This window comes from Hypomesus transpacificus, chromosome 23 (genome assembly GCF_021917145.1).
Source record: "Hypomesus transpacificus isolate Combined female chromosome 23, fHypTra1, whole genome shotgun sequence".
Classification (NCBI taxonomy): Eukaryota; Metazoa; Chordata; class Actinopteri; order Osmeriformes; family Osmeridae; genus Hypomesus; species Hypomesus transpacificus.
This window is the reverse complement of record NC_061082.1, coordinates 15,919,682-15,938,137: the sequence shown is the minus strand read 5'-3', so window position 1 is coordinate 15,938,137 and position 18,456 is coordinate 15,919,682. Positions and strand designations below refer to the sequence as shown.

General features: G+C 46.0%; 1 protein-coding gene across 1 annotated transcript; it reads right to left on the bottom strand.

Annotated features, from left to right (window-relative positions):
• Nucleotides 1-2,215: 2,215 nt before the first annotated feature.
• Nucleotides 2,216-4,794, bottom strand: si:ch211-184m13.4 (uncharacterized protein LOC798560 homolog). Its single transcript, XM_047047226.1, has 4 exons — nt 4,731-4,794; nt 4,257-4,607; nt 3,495-4,009; nt 2,216-3,122 (listed from the first exon to the last, which is right to left on the bottom strand). The coding sequence occupies exons 1-4, from the start codon at nt 4,750-4,752 to the stop codon at nt 2,958-2,960; spliced, it is 1,053 nt and encodes a 350-aa protein (XP_046903182.1). The 5' UTR covers nt 4,753-4,794; the 3' UTR covers nt 2,216-2,957.
• Between the last annotated feature and the right edge of the window lie 13,662 nt (nt 4,795-18,456).

Genomic DNA, 18,456 nt, shown 5'->3' with positions numbered 1-18,456 from the left:
CAGTGTTGAGAGTATGCATCAATTGTGGGATTGTATAGGACTCACTTGCACATAGTTATATCGCAATTCTTTGACTCTTTCTGAATTGCGTTCAAATGGCACCCTGTAGACCTGCTTCATCCTCAGATTATTTCTGCGCAAAACACGGTCCAGTGTTGATAAGTTTATCCTATCAATACTTTGAAATATATCATGGTTTTCTTTAATTTTTCTTTGGATTTGCCGTAACGTTATGGCGTCATTTTATTGGAATATGTTTATGATTTCAGTTTCCAGCTGTTCAGGAGACAGAAGACGTTCCCGACCACATTGTGTGGGTAATCTTTCAGTTCTGCCAAACAAATAGTAAAATACTGTAAATACTGTGTAGGAATACAAAGTACTTGAAACATACTTGGTCAACCAAGGTGACTCGGATCTCATCAGAGATTACGGTCTTCGTCCTCCCCGTCCTCCCCCTCTTACTCTCACTCCTCTGGCTCTACCTCTGTTTTCAATGTTAGCATCCATTGCTCCAAAACAGAAGAACTCACCTGTTACCCTTTTATGCTAAAGCTCTGATGGCTAATTGTAAAACTGTGTGACAGGTGTTTGCCCAAGTGATGAGTCAAAGTACATATTTGAATGACAGTGTGTTCCTTGTAAAAACAAGAGATTTTCTTCATGAAAATTGTGCCAAATGCAGAGAATTGTGTGTCGTTTTAAGTGTGTTTTAGAACTGCAATTTGAGTGTAAAGCAGGAATTGTGCTTGTAGTTGAGAAGAATTGGTTCAGGGGGTTGGTGTATGAGCTACATGTTGTGGTTATTGTGTCTCAAGTACCAGTATCTGTGTGTAAACAAAGGAGAAAAGCTGGAATTGAGTATTGGAAGGAAGCATGAGGAGCTGCTATGTGACACTTCAGCGTCTTGGCCACAGGAGGGCAGTAGCGTCTTTTGCTGACCTATTACTTGGGTGGCTTGCATTTTTTGTATTTATTTAAGAGTTGGGTTATTTTGGCATCCAAATATTAAAAGACTAGTCAACTCATTAGTCAACATGAAATTGTGAACAGAATCAAACTGGCATTTTAATCGGTCAAGTAAAATTCTTGAATCACTTTTCTGGATTTTCAAAGGTGGTAATGGGCTTTACTTAAGGACATTTTGGGACAAACAAGCTGGTACTGTTCAATGTTTTCAGACACTTTGTTGATCTGGGAAATGGACTTGAAGCTCAGTAAAAGTTCAGCTTCACTGTCAGCTTCACTACCAGCAGGTTTAAATAAATCAATACACTGTTAATGACGATTGTTTTCTTGGAGAAATAGATAAGGTCGGTTTCTACGTAAACCATGTGAGGTTTTACGTCTAAATATAGAAATGAAACTTTGAGGTTTTGAAATGGTTGAATCCACAGTGATGCTCTATAAAGAAGCCACTGGCACCTGGTTACACAGAACAACGCACACACACAACCAAAACACACTTGCACACAAAAGGTAGAGCAGGAAGTGAGGAAACGTGTACCCACGCACCCCCTTCCACCCCCTTCCACCCCCCTCCCTGCAAACACACAGAAGAGAGAAATGTAAATGAAGTTGGTGAATAAAGGTTAAGTTCATCTCCTTTTTTTTTTTTTTTTACTTAAACAGTTTCAGGTTGATATTCATATGTGATTCAGATCCATGCTGAATGTCCTGCATTTGAGGTTTCATTAGCTTGGCAACCATTTCAGTGGGAATCACAGCCAGTCCCCTGAGCATTAAACATTCTGTATCGTTTATTAAGCATCGTACCATTTCCATTCCATGTGTTAGTATTATTAACTTTTATAAACTTGCTTTTGTTCTTTGTATTTGGTGTAATGGGACTGAGGAGTGGGGGGTTTACAGAATCAAATGACATTCAATTACACGGTTTGCTACATTCTGATTGTTTCTACTGGACTGTGTCCACATATTAATCTCTCTGCCAGCTGAAAATGAGAACAACTCATTATAGTACCTTGGTTAATGATTGCTAAGATTTCATGTCTGTTGACAAGTTTCAACAACAACTTTGAAGTGGTCTCCAGTCTAATTTACAGAATTATGTCATGCTGAAAGCAATACTTTTTTTTGCTATTTTATGATTGAGTTGTGATGATATGTAGGCTATGAGCCATGATGCTTGCAGATGGGAAATGTAACAACATGTTTAAAATAAAATCAGAAGAATTAACATTCAACCAGTAAATCGTCAAAGTACTTTTTAATTTGACAAAGATCAACCAATAAACAGGTGTTAATAAACCAATGAAAGAAAACTACTCTGACATTTGTTTATGTGTTTTTGTTATCAATATAAAGAGGAAATTAAATGCCTTTTTGTTCCTTAGGACAGACATACCAAACCACAAAGATACAACAAAAGCTAAACAAATTCTATCTACAAAAAAGGAACCACACAAGGAAAAAAAGCAACGGTACTGTTGACTTCATAGAAAAGGCACTGGCCTTATGTAACCAGTCAGCTTGAGTACAGCACAAACTTTATCTAACAGACAGCGGTAATGTTTGACATGTACAAAATTATAGTTCAAGTTAGTCAGCCAAAAGTTAAAATATTCAACATAATCTAACGGATAGCAGTTCTAAATTGTATGCATTTCAGTCTTTTACATTAAGTTAACAGGCTTGGCTGATTCACATGACTTTTGCTGTCATAGTCGTCATTGTCACACCACTTAACCACAGATCAAATGTCACTGACAGATGACAATTCCCCCAGAAATTTTTTCAGGGGTTGTCCATGTCAACAATGAGCTAAAGCCAAGCACATGTCAACTGCTTTATCAAACAAGTGCTATCAGACACAAGAACATCTACACACCCAAGCAACTGGTAAAGTAACCAGATAAGGTTTATTCCCACGTCTTCCAGAGCAGCCTCTCTCCTCAGACTTCAGTGGTCTCTGATCTCTGCCCAGGGGTTTAGGGTCAAGTGTTGCTGCTGCTGTTGTCCGTCGTGGTCTTGGAGGAGGGTCCAGAGGCGGACAGGTAACCCTTAAACAGACTTAACACCCTCTTCTTGTAGGTCTTTATAGCAAAGAAGTAGATGACTGGATCTAGGCAGCAGTTGAGATTCATCATAGACACAGTCACCTGAAACAGATCATTGGATGAATATGAAGGTAAATGGTTTTCTTAGTGGCATAACATAGAACACTCGGATATAACCAAAATATAAATGAGCTTTGATGTTGTTGTATCGTCGTTTTGGCCGTTTTGTTGATGGTTACTTTTATGACAGGGCTCCGCATAGCTACTGTTTTCAAAAAGGAACCCCCAAAAGTACTTTTCAAAACAGCACTGTCAAGACAGCAGCCTGTCTGGTAATGAGTGAACATATTCCATGAAAACCATTGTACAAAAGTATGTTCCCCTCGCTTCCCCACATGGAATGACTCGCAGAGAAAATAGAACAGAGAAAACAGAGAGAATGGTGCAGCTAGTATCTCAGCTATCCGTTCTTACCTGAAGAGACACCTTGAAGGCTCTCAGTTCGGGGCAAGTGGGCTGGCCAACCATCTTCCTAACCATGAACCTCATGATGTTGAGGTGGTACGGGCTGAAGCACAGGACGAAGGTGAGAAGGATGAGGAGGATGATGGTGTTGGCCCTTCGGCTCCGGCCAGAACGGCCGGTCAGCGGGTTCTGCTTGGCGCTGGCCCGCAGCTTGAGCTGGATCTGGGTGTAGCAACCCAGGATGGCCAGCAGGGGGAAGCAGAAGGAGAGCAGGCAGGCCAGGAGGAGCAGGTAAGGGGTGGAGGGAGAGCCGTCGAAGTTGAAGTACTCCATGCAGGTGCGCCTGCCCTGCTGCTCCTGGAGCATGGGCCGGAATAGAAGCGGGGACGTCTGAACTGAAGCCAGGAGCCAGACGAGGCAGCAGACCCCCCGGACCACCCTCGCTCCACGCAGATGCTGCAGACGGTGAGGGTGAACCATGTCCAGGAAGCGGTCCAGGCTAATACAGGTCATGAAGGCGATACCTAGGAGAAGGACGAGATGGACTTGTTACGCTAGGCACGGGGCTGGGTGAAGTTGTGTCCTTGGGCAAGGCACCCTATTTGGCTCGGGGGAATGTCCCTGTACTTACTGTAAGTCGCTCTGGATAAGAGCGTCTGCTAAATGACTAAATGTAAATGTAAACACTACTCCAGACACTCCAGAGCAGGCAAGCAGACAAACATCTGGAGACTCACATTGCATCGGGTCATTCTGTCAACACACACATACCTGTGTAGATGTTGGTGAAGAACAGAACAGCCGTCAGCCGGCAGAGCAGGTCTCCGAATGGCCAGTCAAACTGCCGGATGTAGTAGACCACCCTGCCCGGAAGGGCCAGGGTGAAGAGGGCGTCGGACAGCGCCAGGTTCACCAGGTACACCGACGTGGAGTTGAACTTTGGCCCATTCTTCCCACAGCTGACGTAAAGGACCAGGCTGTTGCCACAGGCGCTGACGAGGAAGACCAGCGAGTAGAAGACGGGGAAAATGACCAGGGCCGGAGTCCCGTGGACGAGTACATCGCAGGAGCTCCCATTGGCGGAGGTGGAGAAGTTGCCCGGCGTGCTCTCGTCAGCCATCGCTGTGGGAGAAACAAAGCTGTGTGTTGAAGAATAACCAGAGCCGGCATCCTATGGGGAGGAAAGCCACCATAGGAGACGATGTAAATCGTATGTCAGTGACTGAGCACTGACGAGATACTCACAAGAACTGCAGTGTGCCTTCATGTGGAGTGTTCTCCTCTGACTTCTGTCTCTGGTGTCTGAGAGTTGTGTGTAGCAGTGAGACTGCTTGTCAACTCTGGTGACTGAGTATGTCAAAAAAAAAAAAACTAACCCTCCCACCTTCCATCCTCGACTGTCTCTATTGTCATCAGACTTGTCACTGTGACTGTAACTGTCATTTATGTTGCAGAACGTGAACACTGTGCGTACATTTACAACGCGTGTTTTTCAACAGTTTTAAATTTGACAGTCTGGACAGTAACGGTTGGCCAGCATGGAATAGTTCATGGAAAGTTACTGTACCTAAACCAACAACATTATTTAATAGTTAGCTTTATTATACATGTAAAAGGTCAGTCAGGTCAAATGTTTTCTTGGATATGATGATACTAGGTCAAGCTTTAGTGTCCCTTTTGTCACCTTTCTGTGCTCTGTGACTGTCAACATCTAAGCGTGTGGTTGTCATACACACGCGCATACCGTACACAGTAATCGTGCGCACACAAACCAGCACGCTCGCGCATACTCTCACCCATGCTCGCTTGGGTGCACACACACAAACGAGGGCATCGTCACAGATGCATGTAGACATGATACAGGTCTGACAGTTCACTGATAAACCCCATAATCAAACTGGGTGCCATAGCAGTGAGCCGTCTGAAGCAGACGGCATCACTATGCACACGTTTACTTTCTTTGAAGAAGAGCGTGTGCTCCAGTATGTCCTGTACGATTTGAACGGTGACAGATAAGAAAGGTTGGAGGAGCGTTTGAGGACGTATATCCTGTTTGAGTGGCTGTGATGCTGCTGAGTCTGTACCTGAGGTGAGGAGAAGTTTGAGGTGGAGATGTCGGAAGATTAAGAGAACGCCGAATTTGCAGTGGCGGTGTGTGTGTGCGGGGTGGGTTTGTGGCATCGGAGTCCTGTGATGTGGATGAATCTTTTTTGTATGATTGTACCCACACGGCGTCTAAACAGCGAGTGTCGAACAGCGAGACTGAAATTGTGCACACTGCAGAAATACATGAAATAACTGTTGTATGGCGGGTTGTGTGAAAACTAGGAGGCTGTGAATATACACATATTTATAATGTTGCTAGTAAAACTTCTGTCCCAGAGTAATGCATACTATGTCTATTTTCACACACATGCAAGTTTTAATCTGCAGCTTTTAACTGTACAGATGTCTTGTTAGAGTATATCGTGTGGGATGCTTAAAACAATGGCAGTTTTTGCATCGGGTGGTTAGAAACATATTTACACGGTGACATCAGCTGAGTGTGTTGCTATTGCAAACTCATTCTTCTGAGCAAAAGAGAAACTCTCTAAGAAAAATATATACACCTGTTGGTGACTTGTATCTGTGTACTTACTGTGTTTGAGCCAAAACCCAGCAAGCTGTGTGAAAATAAGATCTCTCAGATAAAGGAGCCTTAGATAGACATTCTTCAGTGTGAACACCTGGCCATTTGAAACTACATAGTCCAACTTAACTGAATGTGTCTTCAGTTTGAGCGGGAATTCACATGACCTTTTGCAAAACGGAATTTCTTATGAAGTGTCTTATTGTTCAACTGACACCCAGGTAACGCTTATGAATAAGATGAAGTTATCATTGGGGACGGTGTGCAAGTTGTGCCCCAGCGGCAGTAGTTTCAGTTTGAGCTCAAATGTTAATTGGGTGTGTTTGCCTTTGGCAAGGCACAATAGATGGTATCTTGCTTCCAACTTTTATTTTGACAACCCAGTCATTTGGAGCAGATACACATCTAAAAACGTGCAGGGATACAGTAGGCCCAAGGACCAGGATCAATGACCAAGATCGAGAGAGGTTGATATAGAGGGAGCATTAAAGCTGACAAAGTTGAATGTTCTTCACCCTACTTACAGCACCGATAGCCGGTGACATCACAAAACCCCTTAATCTTTAGACAGCTACAGGGACGTTACTGACGTTACTGGCTACTAATGATCACTTATAGTAAACTTGTTATATTAGCCAGTTTTCCAGAAATACATTTCAAGCTTATTTACGTTTTGGGGGGAATATTTTCAGTTTGCATAGTGTTTTAATCGCGATTCGAGTTATAATAGGCCGAGACCTAGGCCTACTGCTTGTGACAACGTTGTTAGATTAGGGTTACGACCATTTTTACACAATTTTGCCCAATTTCTTCTTTTGATGCAACTTTTTCCAACTAACTGAGGCTGCAACATAGCCTATCACAATTCCCTCTTGCACTAAGGGAAATTACAAGAGAACACGGTTTCATTCTACAGTTCAATCTTTGTATTTTGAAGTGTAGGCCTAAATGAGCAGCAAGAAATGTATGCTTTTAATCTATGCCATCTTCGTAAATAATAATTATGAATTGTTGTTTAAAATATACAGAAATATCAGTTGTAAAATATCCGTAACAAAACGGACCCATCGGTAACCGACGCAAGCAGCCAAGCACACCTCACAATTTCCCGAGAAATTTTAGCCAATCCTCTCTACTTACAGTGACAGTTGACGTTACAGTGACAGATTCAATAATAACAGGTTCATTGTCACAGTTTCAGCAATCCTCACATTTCAAACACAGTTACACATTAATTTAGGGTTCCAGTTACAGGAACGTTTCCTACCACCTCAGTTACAATGTGGCACAAGTAGGCTACAACAGAGTACAGTAGAGGCCTTCTCGTAGCTTCTTAGCGGTCAGGCTCAGCTGGTTCTCAGCCTGGCAAGCTAGCGTGCGCCGAGTAATTGAAGCCGATGGCTCTGGACTAACGAAAGGTCACCAATCGTCACCAGTCACACGCGGTTATGATACAGCTCATTTAGATCACGAAACGAGTCCCATGCATCCACCGTCACCTGAGAGCGGGAAGGGTTCACGCTCCATTAATCTGGAGTTTAAGATTTGACCGCGCGTACGCTGGGTCGGATAGGGAGATGACAATTGTTATTGTACGCGCTCAGAGGGGAGTCCTTGGAACCTGCATTCATGGACACAGTGTGGACGCAGGGGTTTCATCCTTCTGCCCCATTCTCAAAACTCTTATCTCTGAAATAAGACGGGGACACATCATTTTTCGTTGATTATTCGTAAATGCTATGTCACCGAGTTTCACGTACATTTCTTTCTACATTCTTTTCTTTCCTGTACTATTTTTTTCTGGCCTAATTTACTGGGTCCCACGTTGGCTTACTTGTTTGGCAAGGTATTAGGTGGTTTTATTGGTGAATCGGTAAGTGAAACGAACTTGATAAATCATGCTAATTATAAAATGGTATGATATGAGAGCACAATTAGACAGACAAATCTGAAGTCTTGAGCCTGAATCGGGCCGCAGTACCGGGAGCGGCGCGCACGGCCCAGTGCCGTGATGGGTGTGTGACATGAAAGGTTTTAGGAAATTGAAAGTGACGACCTCAGCATGGAACATGCATGGAAGTCACTTCTCAGAAATGTGACCTTTATAGTGGTGGGTAAAACAGGAGAGAGTGTGTGTGTGTGTGTGTGTGTTTGAGAGAGAGAGAGAGAGAGAGAGAGAGAGAGAGGAGGGTGGAGTGGCAGTTGTATGAGGGGTAGTGGAAGGGAGGCGTGAGACTGATTTGGAGGGAAAATAGATGTAGTCAATGGTGCAACGACAGCCCACGAGAGAGCAACCCCAGAAGGCATATCATTTTAAAGGTGGCCTCGTTGAGCAGGGGAGAGACCAGGGGTCTACTGGTGAGCCAAACTGGGGATGACTTCTCATGTACACATCCTCCACCAACTCACCAGCATGGCTCCACAAAAGGTGCCTGACCAAATTTGGGATGTTTTTAGCTGCCAGATTTAATTTCATATCAAATGTTACTCAACAGCGTCTTTAGATTGGAGTGGACAAACTCCAAGTACAGCCAAGTTTCAAATGTGGCAATGAGTCTTTCATTCACTTCAGCGTTGATCTATTAACATTTAAACATTGCCATAGTATGCAGTTGCTAGTTCAATAAAATGTTGTTCTCTTGAATACATTTTTACGTGTTGTTAATTTATGTGCCACTAGAGGGTGTACAACCATAATCTAAAATCTAAAAGAAGGAAAGACTGCTTTCATGCTTTGGTGTAAAACCGTAAAACTACTCTTCCTCGTCTAAAATTGCATTTCCTCTCATCCTGTACTGTTAACAGAGAAGCACATTGCTATTGATATTCTATGCTGTATCCCTCCTACTGTGTGAAGTGTTGGTCCAAATACTTACGTCCAGTGCAAAGTTAGATTTATTCTGATAAACACTGAAACACTGACAGCACACTTGTGTGCGAGTGTTTGTGTGGGCATGTGCATGCTCACATTCATCTTTGTGTGTGTGTGTGTGTGTGTGTGTGTGTGCGTGTGTGTGTGCATGCAACTGGAGATACCGCAGGGCACTCCTCCTTTGTCAGGGGGCCTCATGTGGCTTGTGTCTGTTCTCATCATCACCACCTCTCCCCGTGGACGAAAAGTCGCCTGACCAGCCCAGCCCAGCCAGTCCCGCCCTAGTCCCCGTCTGCCTGTCCCCCGATCCACTGGCCTCGCGTGAACACTCACCGTTCACACTTAGCCGGACGCTTGTCTGCTTCAGCACGGCAATTTAGTCAAACGGTGAGCACTCTGCTTTTGAGGAACACCCTTTAGAAATCGAGCCGTGTGCTGAACGGCTGACCGGAGGTCCCGTTGTCACACTTACACACACACACACGCACACTTACCCAAATGAACACACACAAACGTGTGCACAGTCCCACAAATCGATACAGACATACAAACGCACATACGTAACATGTATTTTCAAAACTGATACACAGGCAAAAACTACACTTGCATGCACCCACGCACCTCCCACGCAAAGCCACGCACATCAGGTGTAAAGGGGCTGCAAAGGAAGCACGTGTGCGTGGGAGAGTTGCTGCGGGAGAGTTGTTGCATGGAAGACCGGAACACGGAGGCACAGTCTCTCTTTGAGAATGTCGGTGGTCTGTCCGCTGGTGCAGGTGTGTGTGTGTGAGGGGGTGTTTGAGTGTGCCTCTGTAGGCGTCTACAGGATATAGCCTACATTCAGTTCCTGCTGTCTCCTGCGCCTCGGCGTCAGTCGACTCTAATGGGACGTGTCAGTGTGTTGATACTGCTTCAGCTGGTTGTGAAACGCACACTGTGGCTCCACATCCCTGTGAACTGCTCGTGACTTCACACCCAGGCGCGTGGTGGAACCCTTCTCACACCGTCGCTCCCCCAGCCTCCGTCCCTCGGCACCCAGCCTCCGTCCTCCAACCCCCATCCTCCTACCTCGAGCCCCGAGGCTCGAACCTCTATCCCCCATTCGCCCAACCTTTTGGCCTCTTAGCTGGGCAGGGGGCGCATACACGTGGGCCCGCTTCACGGATCACTTGCCTGACCTGCTTGTGGCAAATGTTATTGTTGTGTTTCACGTTAGCATGAGACGTGGTTACAGCCACTGGCAGAGCTGCCATTACAAAATCAAGAAAACCAACTCTTCATTTCACCTCATTGTTCTTTGCTGCTTATTGTTGAAACATCACACCCGAGAAGATGATGAGAGGAGACACGAGACAGTGGCAAAAGGAGACGTGACGTGCAGTAGACATTTGAACTAAAGAGGACTTTGAATTTGAAAAATACACGCTAGTATTTACTCCCCTCGTCTCATTTGCTTCCTTCCTTCATCTTTCGCAGGCCCGTTCCTACTTGAGAGCAATGTCGACGTTTACACTAGAACCTTCCGCCCCTCGCAGCCCCAGACCGGTGGTTGAGGGTACGCACGGAGCCATGGACCCCTCGACAAAAAGCGCAAGATTAGCATCACAATAGAGGACAGGGGGACAAAGACAGCTTCATAACGGCAGAGGCTCTCCAGTGGAAGAGATCAAACCTGTCCTGCTCCGCCCGCACACACAAGACCTAACAAAAGCCAGCTAAACAATCACTCTATTTTGGGTAGCTGTTCCTATGTCATGATTTTCTCCCTCAACATGTACATAGGATCCCTCAAAACAAAGCCGGCATTCTTCTGACAGACACGGTCCGGCTGAGCTTCAAGACATGGCTGGATTGGCTTGGTGGTAGCCGAGCAGCTTTCGCAGGTCATTCGGGCCATACTCTAGATGTCGTCTCGGCGGTTGTGTTGCTGTTTCATTCACAAGGGCGTAGACTAATCATTTCAACAGCTCTCGTCGTCGCATGCAAGACTGACGGTTGCCGTCATTGGAGTGATCAGTCTGTTTCTCAGTCTCGGCCTGGGTTGTTTGATGTATATTAACTGTAATTGGTGCCGCAGCCACAATGATGTTTAGTAAACCTTTGTGCCATTTTTTCCAGCAGGATGGCCACGAGGAATGTTCCAGAGGCCGGTCCATCTGCGGAGGCTGTTCAGGAGCCGGGAGAGACTGCTGTCTGTCACTCTTGGGATCGTCTTCATTATCATCAGCATCATTATCCTTTTTTTCTCTGCCAACTGGAGTTCTGTCTTTAAGAGACCTATTTCCGAACTGAATGTTATTTTTTACATAAGTAGCTGCTCTTTCTTTTCTATCAAGAACATAACTGACTGTTCACAACGAATGTACTGGATTAAGATCACAGCTACATTGGCTACATTGCTAATAAAAGCAAACTAATATTTGATAAGATAGTTTGGTGTGAAAATGAGAGAAAAAAAACGTGAGAAATGAAAGCACAGTTATAACCAATGTCACTCATTAGGGAACATACAGGTTTACATGAAACATACAAGATACAAGACAATCCTGTTCTCTAGATTTCTATGAGATCCAACTGGTGTCTTTAAACCCCCTCTTACCGAGACTTCCTTCTGCTTTGATAAGACATGACCGTCTTCCCAGGCAGGCTGGATGACAAGGCAGTGTGCTGCGTGTGGATTCCCTTTTAGTGGACTCATCTCCCTGTTTATTTACTTTGTTTGTCAGGGAGGTCGTGACCTCTCCATGGGCTCAGATAACGTACGGTAAACGATGTCAACCTCTCAGGTGAACTGCTTGGTGCGTGCTGCACGTCTCAGTGACTACTGGGTCGACCTGAAGTCGTCCGGGCCCGGCTAGACTGGTCCAGGGATTCCAGCAGGTTCTGGGACTTCCAGGTCTCACCAGTGTACAGGGGGCAGATGTGTGCTGACAGAATGCTGCTCATTAGTCCGAATCAGCGTCACAGTGTGACAACTAGACAACTTGAGGCGTCTCTGGTCACTGGCCTTCCAGCTCGGGCCAAGCCAGACCAATGCGGACCGTTATCAGACCAATTCATACCTATACGGATATTCTTCATCTCATCCAGGTCGGTACTTACCTCATTTAGCTCAATCTAGACCCAAACCAACCATGATAAGGTCAACACAGAACAGCACCGTTTCTCTTTAGCCCCAACCAGAATTGAGCCCCACCTTCATACTTATTCCCTCATCCCTGGATGCATTGGATGTCTCCAGTCCGGTCTTAGCTCAGCCTAGCCTAGTCCAGTCCTTCCACCAGGCCAATGCCTGTCCAAATATCTGTCTCGTATCACCTCAAAACAATGTCCTATACCCATTGGCGTCCTTCAGCCCAAGGCCCAAACCTTTTGCCCCTGCCCCAGCCCAGCGCCAGCTGTGCAACCAGCCTCAGCCCTATCCCCTAACCCCAGGCCCAGACCTGCTGCCCCAGCCTCAGCTGTATGGTGGGCCCCAGCCCTTCCAGCTTCCAGTCCCCAGGCTGTGGCTGCGATATCTATTTCAGTCAGCCCTAAGACAAAACAGCTTGCACTAACACCGTGGCTCCAGAGAATTCCCTATCTGGTGCCTTCTAATGGTAGGGCTCCTCTCATAATGTGCTGTAGCGTCTCCCGTGTCCAAACTGCTTAGCGTCCAGTGGCTCGCTCACAGGCATCAAGGCCAGGCCGCAATTAGAGATGTGTGGCTACTGGTCGCAGAAACAGATGTGCTTTCATCTATTTACGGTGGGGTGGAAGGAGAGAGGGGGTGGGGGAGGGGGGGCATGGGGGTGGTGGTGGTGTGGTGTGGTGTGGTCATCACAGCCTCTGTCTCCGACTGGGTCAGATCATGCGCCACTTACTCTTCTTCCTGCCAATCACTGAGCTTCCCAGCCCGAACCATGTTCCGGTCAATACATTTGCACCTTGAATGTGTCACTTCATTAGTGTGTGTGTCTGAGTACATTTAGGTTTTTCTCAAAACAAACCAAATGTCTGTTCCAAATGACTAAATAATACAAGTTGAATATGAAGCCCACAGCTCCCATTCTGAAGCATACTCTAATTGTGTGGTTAGGCTCAGGGTCAAGGTCAGGGTTAGGATTAGACTTTGAACTTGGAACCATCGGGTCATTGGCGATTAGTTTCCGTTTTGTTGTTGTTGAAGTAATGCTTCCCATCAGCTCACAGTCGTTTCCTACCGTATGCACACATGCAAATGGTAAACAGATGAGACCGACAGAACGTGTGTTATTACTGGCTGGTGAGTGTATATGTGAGACCGAGAGACTGTCTATGTAAGCACGCGAGAATTTAAATACAGTAAGCAAGCATGTGTAGAGGTGAGGGCTCATTGACTGAAGTGTTGGACAGCTCTCCTACATAAAATTAAAGGGTGCCAATATAAACCCCATCTGTTAAGCTGGCAAAATTCACCAAAGGGCAAAGAAGTAAGTGTTAGTATGCATTTATAACGCCTTGTCTAGTTTTTTTCCTTCGGTCTTGACTGCCTTGGGTGGTGAAAAATGGATAACAAATGTTGTACTGACAGCTTTCTTATGCCCAGGGTGTGTGGGTATTTATATCATCAAGGTGCCAACACATCCTGGTTAAACAGGCTGACCATCGCTGGGGGAGAGACGAGAAGCGAGGGGAGGGGTGGGGGGGTGGGAGGGAGGGAGGGGGTGGAGAGAGGCATTCTGTGGCGTTCTTTGACCATTTCTGAATGGTTCATGGTATACACAATTGGAACTGTAAACAATGAGTGATCGGATACAGTGAACAACTTCAAGGTGTGAAGTCGTTCACTGTAAAAACAACACAGCTATTGGGTCGTGTCTTTACAACAGAGAGAAGATTTGATTTCATCAAACCGCGCTGGTGCTAGGTTAGGGTTGAGGTCGTTGGGACTGGGACTACTAGGGCTGGCACACATCACTGGAACTTATTCAGCCTTTAATCCTGGCTATGGTTCAGTAAGATTCCCCGCTCCGGTCACCTCTCTGCCTGGTCACTTGTCTTACTGTCATCGTTTGCTTGTATTAAAAATTCACGGGTCACTTGTGTGACATTCCGTGCTTGTCTACAGCCAACGCGTGTCCTTGCGACTGTAACCAGTCAGTTGTGACCACTTTGCACAGGGGCAACACTGGCGGTGCTTTGGGCAAACTGGGATTCCAGAATGTTTATCGTGTCAGTGACAAGCCTGATGGAGGCAGAGGTAAAGACAGCACCACACACATGAATAATGAATCAGTTCATATACATATCTACATGCAAATATAAGTGGAGGTAAAATGCCTAAACAGTAAGAAGCGCGTTAAAGTCTCTCTGTCTATTGAAAAGGAAGGCGCGTTAGTGTGATAGATACTGTTGTACAAACTGTCCAGTGTGTCGAGGAGTGGTGTATTTTTACAAGGCACGCGGGGGGCAAACCTCAAACAGACCGAGGTTGACATGACTGTGTGTTACGTGGAACTCTGTCCTGACATGAACCGGGCTCTCACAGCTTTAGGTCCTTTCTGATGTTCTGGATGTCTTTCAGACTGGCCGTGTCGTGTTGCGTGGTGTTTTGTGTGTGTGTGTGTGTGTCGTGTTGCAAGGCCAAAGTCCAGCTGGGCTTGTTCCACATCAGTGCAGTGAGTAGAGTACTACAGGCCCACGGGAGAGGTTACTACTACTGAGAACACTCATTCATAAACAAACACACACACACAAACACACACGCTTACTGTACACGCCTACACATGTACAGACATATATAGTGTGAATGGACACACACAAATGCAGACATTCTAACACGTGGTGTTGAATACAAGGCCAGGGAGAGAGGGAGAAATGCTACCTTTGTTGAGACACAACAGTGTGTCTATTGGTCTGTTCACCCGCAGCTGAACTTTCAAACGCTCATGGGTCAGACACATCTCGCATCTGTGGCCAACACTTCAGTGGATCCATTCACTCTGCCTAGTGCGAGTGTGTCTTCATCCCTGTGTTGTTCTCATAACCTCTCATGCAACACAAACACACCCCTCAGCTGAGTGACTGGTGCCCAATATGGTGGTAGTCTGAGGTCTGAGGCTAGACCTGCTCATTAAATCAGTTCAATGAAGTGAGAAAGTGGGAATCAGAGTGAACCGAACAGGAAAAAAAGCCCTTAAAACCATTTCCTGTGATTTGGGTAATGTGCGGACCAGCTCACATCTCTACCCCCCCCCCCCTTCTCTCTCTCTGTCTCACTCCCTCTCTCACTCTCACGCTCTCAATTTTCCTCTCTGTTCTCTTTCGTAATTTAATTTCTTCATTTTACTTCTCACACTTCGGTTCTCTTAACACCATCTGTCGCTGTCTTCTTTTTTCACACCCATCTATCTCTCCTTCTCTTTCTCTCTTTTTCTCCCTTTTTCTCCCTCTCTCTCTCTCTCTCTCTCTCTCTCTCTCTCTCTCTCTCTCTCTCTGTCTCTCTCTCTCTCTCTGTCTCTCTCTCTCTCTTTCTCTCTCTGTCTCTCTCTCCTCTCTCTCTCTCTCTCTGTCTCTCTCTCCTCTCTCTCTCCTCTCTCTCTCTCCTCTCCTCTCTCTCTCTCCTCTCTCTCTCTCTCTCTCTCTCTCTCTGTCTCTCTCTCTCTCCTCCTCTCTCTCTCTCTCTCTCTCTCTCTCTGTCTCTCTCTGTCCTCTCTGTCTGGGTCAGCGAGCCTGTGGGTTGGGTCCGGGGCCCTAATGCCTCCTGACACCTGGAGCTCCATCAGGCTGCGTCACATCATCCCAGTAATGCAGTGCCAGCGCAGGGTCTGGGATCGCGTGAGGGAATTAGTCTGGAAAACCCAAACAAGCCCAATGTTCTGTTAGACAGTAAAGATGATTAGATTTAGGTGCTTGATGAGCTGTTGGTTCTTCTAGCAGTTCACGTTTTTTTCAAATCCCTTTGCTGGTACACTGAGAGGACGCATCCAACCTTGTTTGCCTTGTTTGGTGAATCTACGTATTGCTCTGTCGTTAAAAAAGTACGGCCGTTGTTTGAAATCAATTGTCCAGATGTTAAACAGTGTTGTGTGGTAATCAAAACAGGTGTACAGAATGCACCGATGAGGTAGAGAACTGTAAAGCAAGCGGTAGTATTCCCTGCTGCTCTAATGCAATGGTCTTCAGCCCTGGTTTTCGGGGCCCATGTCCTCTATGTTTTAGATGTTTCCCTGCTCCAACACACCTGACTCAAATCAATGGTTATCGTCAGGCTTCTGCAGAGCTCGATAACAACCCATTCATTTGAATCAGGTGTGTTGAGGCAGGGAAACATCGAAAACATACAGGACAGCGGGCCCTGAGGACCACGGTTGAAGACTACTGCTCTAATGGATCCTAATAGGAGACGATGGCCTTGTGTGACTCCACGTTGACCCCCTTGCCCTCTCGAGCTGGTGTACTAGTGCCCCTCTCTGCCCCCTGCCCCTCCTGTGTTACGAGCACCCATCCGAATTGTTGCTTAACCCATGCACTGACCCTGCCACACACTATCTCCTTCCCCCTCCCTAGATACAACCCTACACCCCTACATGGCCCACCCCAATCCCCCCCCCCCCCCCCCACCCCCGAGGCATGGATCTCGATGTGTGTCAAAGCAGGAGGGAAAATCCACCAACTCCTCGTTGAAGCTAGAGAGAGAAAGAGAGAGAGAGACAGACTTAGATTTAGAGATCGAGAGGGGAAGAGGCAGAGAGAGTGGGAGGGAGAGAGAGAGAGACAGAGAGAAAAACAGAGAGACAGAGAGAGAGAGAGAGAGAGAGAGAGAGAGAGAGGAAGAAAAAAGCCAGCGCCAGTGCTTACTCATCTGTTAAAAACGGAGTGATCTGGAAAGTTTGTTATGGGAGGGTTTTTGACAGTGCCCTGCTGCTCTGTCAGAGCAGCACATGCTGCAGGCTCTGGCATCCCCTATTGCCTTCCGGGTCATTGGCCAAGCCCAGTGGGGGGCGGGCCCCCAGTCCCACGACGCATCTCTGATTCACAGCTGGAACCGTAACAAGGTATCATCGTAAATGAGACGGTAAAACATCACTGGTTTGAAAAGCGTGAACATTTTTGTCATGATATCATTTGTAATTCCTGATCTGGACTGCCGGTGGTGGCAAGCGAGAGATAAAGGGGTAGGGGAGGGGGGAAGGGAAGGGAGGGAGGGAGGAGTGGAGGGTAGAGAGAGACATGAAGGAAAGACAATCCTTCATTGCTTGAGACAGACATTGCTTCTCTCTTTCTCTGCATTCTCTCTTTCTCTCTTTCTTTCTCTCTTTCTTTCTCTCTTTCTTTCTCTCTCTCTCTTTCTCTCTCTCTCTCTCTCTCTCGCTCTCTCTCTCTTTCTCTCTATCCTGATGGCTAATGCGAACAGGCAATGATGCAGCAACTCCCATGTGTCAGGTTGCGTGGGTTATAGGTGTTGTGGTCACGACATGAGGCCCGGATGACACTTCGGTCCTCCTGTTGTTGAACCCCTGGTCAACCTCATTTTTACCGACTCCTAAACAATGCCGAGCTCTCAGATGTGGCCTGTCCTGGAGTGCTTTGGTGAGAGTGGGCAAAGGAGGTGCGGTGAGTTGGGGGCTGTCTGGGAGATGTCTGATGTTGGGCTCGTCCGGACCTGGTGTCTGCATCTCTAACTAGGCCTCAGATGTGATAGGCCCAACTGCACCAATACACTACTATAGGCCACTGTAAAGAAGAGGAATTGTTCACACTGGTTAGATAGTACTGTCTGATAGGATTATTATTATCACATTGCATACTTATTTTGATGTCAACAGCAAGGATAAAGAATGTAAAATTATGTGTTTATTACAGCATAAAAATCTTACTGAAATTATTTATTTTATTTTGCTTTTTTATTTGTGTGACATAAGTATCTTTCGGTTTCAATTGTGTTTTATATTTCACTTACAGAATATGAATATTAAATTATATTTAATTATATGTCTGATTAGGGTTAAGATTAATATTTGGCCAAAAACAATACAGTATGAAATATTTTTTTGGCCCTGAAAGGGTGACATATCTATGGCAAACAGGGTTGGACCAAGCATGTAGCAAAATAATTAACTTGAAAACAAAAAAAAGATGAATTATGTCACTAAAACCTTGACACGTGAAAGGAGCCCTTGCAACCTTTAGGGCTCCAATGTGTAGTTACAGTAAGCTGGGTTGGTGTGCGTGCGTGCATAGGTAGGACGGGTGCTAAGAATGGACAAACATGTGCCATCCTCTAAAACCACAATGGAGACCTTGGATCTAAATGTCAGGGTTTCATAACAGATCCACTGACATTTGTGTGATGGGATTTAGCCATGGGTTAATGTGGCCAGCACCAACACATTGCATTGATGTCCATCTCACCAAGCCTGTGAAGTCAGTCTCACCATGTTTTGGGGGGCCCCCTCGCAGAACTGTCTCTGAGAGAGATGAATTGGATTCTATGGTGGTTATAGCCA